Raw genomic sequence first — 2,157 nt, 5'->3', positions numbered from 1 at the left:
GGTTCCAAAGGCCAGGGGGTGATCCCAAGCTTTCCTAAAGCCTGGAAGGAGACGACCCTGGCAAGTTTAAAGGCATTCATGGGGAGAATTTGGTTAATAAGTTTGGAACACCTGGAGCTTTGGCTCCAAGGGGATGGTCAGGTGGCTGAAATGCTGTGTGTGCAGGTTTGGGAACAAGTGTGCTGGTGGCAAAAATGTAAATGCCGAGCAGGGCAAGGTGAAGGGAAAGGTTTGGGGAGGAGCACACGATGGCAAATAAAAGGCATTAGATTGGTTCCTCAGGGGTAGAGGAGCCCGGCAGCAGCTCTCCATTGGGGTCTGGGTCAGGGGTCAGCATCTTATCCTTGCTGGAATCCCTTTGCTCTTTCTTGAACATCCTTTGATGCATCAGAGGGACGAACAAGAGGATTACTGCCCCAACGATTGGGGGTACACCGGCAAAGTAGAAGGCCACATGATAGTCCCCAAAACAGTTGCGGAGGAGGCCTGAAAAGTTAACAGAGACAAGTCAAGTTTAGCTTTGCTCTACTATACAAAGATGTTCTCTGCTTCTTTTAGAAGCCATCAAAATGCCTATCCAGAGAATCTTGGCCTGTACTGCCTTGACCTGGGAGCCCAACTCAGTTTAAACACTCCTTGATGGAAGACACAAAACCTCTATTACAAAGACAAGCAGCTCCTCCCTGAGCCACTGAGACTGTAGGCTCTTGAGGCAAATGCTTATTATGAAAGAGGCAAATGAAACTTCTCAAAGTTCTCCATTTTTTACTTTCATAAGCTACAGTTAACTTCTAGTCACTCCAAGGTATGGAGATAGGTATGGAGGGAGGCTATTTTAAAAGAACACAGAAGATGACCAAGACTTGTCTTGGTTCACAGTGATACACCTTCTCACACCCAACTTAGGCTAGAGTGTTCTTATGTAATAATTCAGCCAAGTTCCCTTTTTCCCTTTCTTTGAAGTGCCCATTTGCCCTAAGAGGAGGCTAGGGTTAGGGTTAGGGTTAGGGTTAGGGTATAGGTGTGTCTTTCCTTCAAGTTACAGATATGGTTGGCCCCTCTGGGTTCTTCTAGGTTGCCAATGTGGTGAATGTGTTTGGCATGGTACATGGAGTCTTCTCTGCTCACCTCCAGAAGCTAATGTGGGATACCTCATAGGGAGGTTGAGCCCAGAAACAGTACTAATGAAAGGCAGGTAGGTCCTGGGGCTGCTTAGGAGGTAAGCAAGTGGAAAGAGATATGGGTTCTGGGATCCACATTTGGAATCAGGAGTTAGGTAAAGGCTCGCCTCCCCCAGTGGACAGTGTGGCCATTGTACAATGGCCTGAGTAGGAGCCTTTGTCACTGTAATGCAGTACAACCAGTGCCCTCACAACACCTGGCACTGAACTGGTATTCAAGGAATAATTGTTGAGTTAGCCTAGTTGGCTAGCTTAAGAGACACTATCCCATGAATCAATATTTGCAATAAATCATAAAGAGAGGAAATGATGTCTCTTATTAGTTTTCTTTGTTTCTTGTGTTCTCTAGGGTACAAACCATGCCCTCCTTGGAAGTAGAAAGAGAAATTAGGAGTGCTGAAAGATGGCAAGCCAACACTTTGCCTGTTGCCTGCTATAAGTGAGCTTCATTGGTCCAGTCTTGAGTTGTGGTCTTAATTAAATGTTTTCTACAGGCTCAGTTCAGAAGTTGGTAGGGGAAGGAGGGATGTCTCTAAGTATTAATAAAACCAGGGCCCACTTTTGTTTCTCTTCCTGCTCAACTACCTTGAAAATAATTACTTGCTTGTGAAGACAGAGAGACAGAGAGAAGATTTGGGTTCAATAGAATGGTCAGAAGGCCAAACCCATTATTCTCTCTACCCTCCTGGAATCAGCCATGCTGTCTACAATAAAAACTCACAGCCATGAAATGCCCATCCCCTCAAATGAATCCATGCACATATACTGTGCTTAGTCTCTTTCATTAATAGTGGTAAGAGGTTTCATGCACTCTGATGAGACTACTTGAAGAGAGAAGAGGGAGAAAGGGACTTTAAGCAGAGGCAATTAGGAGGGCTAGGTCCCAAGGAAAACAGGACTCCCCCACTCATGCTCTCCCTGCAATGTTAAACTCACCTGCAATGGGGGGTCCGGCAATCATTGGCAGGGCCATCCT

The 2,157-nt window shown here is 45.9% G+C and overlaps 1 protein-coding gene across 1 annotated transcript; it reads right to left on the bottom strand.

Annotated features, from left to right (window-relative positions):
• Nucleotides 1-6: 6 nt before the first annotated feature.
• LOC105000261 (monocarboxylate transporter 8-like) lies at nucleotides 7-2,151 on the bottom strand. Its single transcript, XM_010856042.1, has 2 exons — nucleotides 2,118-2,151; nucleotides 7-486 (listed from the first exon to the last, which is right to left on the bottom strand). Exons 1-2 carry the CDS (start codon nucleotides 2,140-2,142, stop codon nucleotides 266-268), a joined length of 246 nt encoding a protein of 81 aa, XP_010854344.1. The 5' UTR covers nucleotides 2,143-2,151; the 3' UTR covers nucleotides 7-265.
• Between the last annotated feature and the right edge of the window lie 6 nt (nucleotides 2,152-2,157).

The sequence above is a fragment of the Bison bison genome, unplaced genomic scaffold (genome assembly GCF_000754665.1).
Source record: "Bison bison bison isolate TAMUID 2011002044 unplaced genomic scaffold, Bison_UMD1.0 scf7180017854227, whole genome shotgun sequence".
Lineage (NCBI taxonomy): Eukaryota > Metazoa > Chordata > Mammalia > Artiodactyla > Bovidae > Bison > Bison bison.
The sequence above is the reverse complement of the archived record's forward strand: the minus strand, read 5'-3'. Positions and strand labels throughout refer to the sequence as shown.

Excerpts from the sequence above, each read along its gene's own strand:
- LOC105000261 (XM_010856042.1), bottom strand. The coding sequence starts at position 2,142 with ATGATTGCCGGACCCCCCATTGCAG. Across the intron at positions 487-2,117 it reads TGCCGGACCCCCCATTGCAG|GCCTCCTCCGCAACTGTTTT; the intron begins GTGAGTTTAACA and ends TTAACTTTTCAG.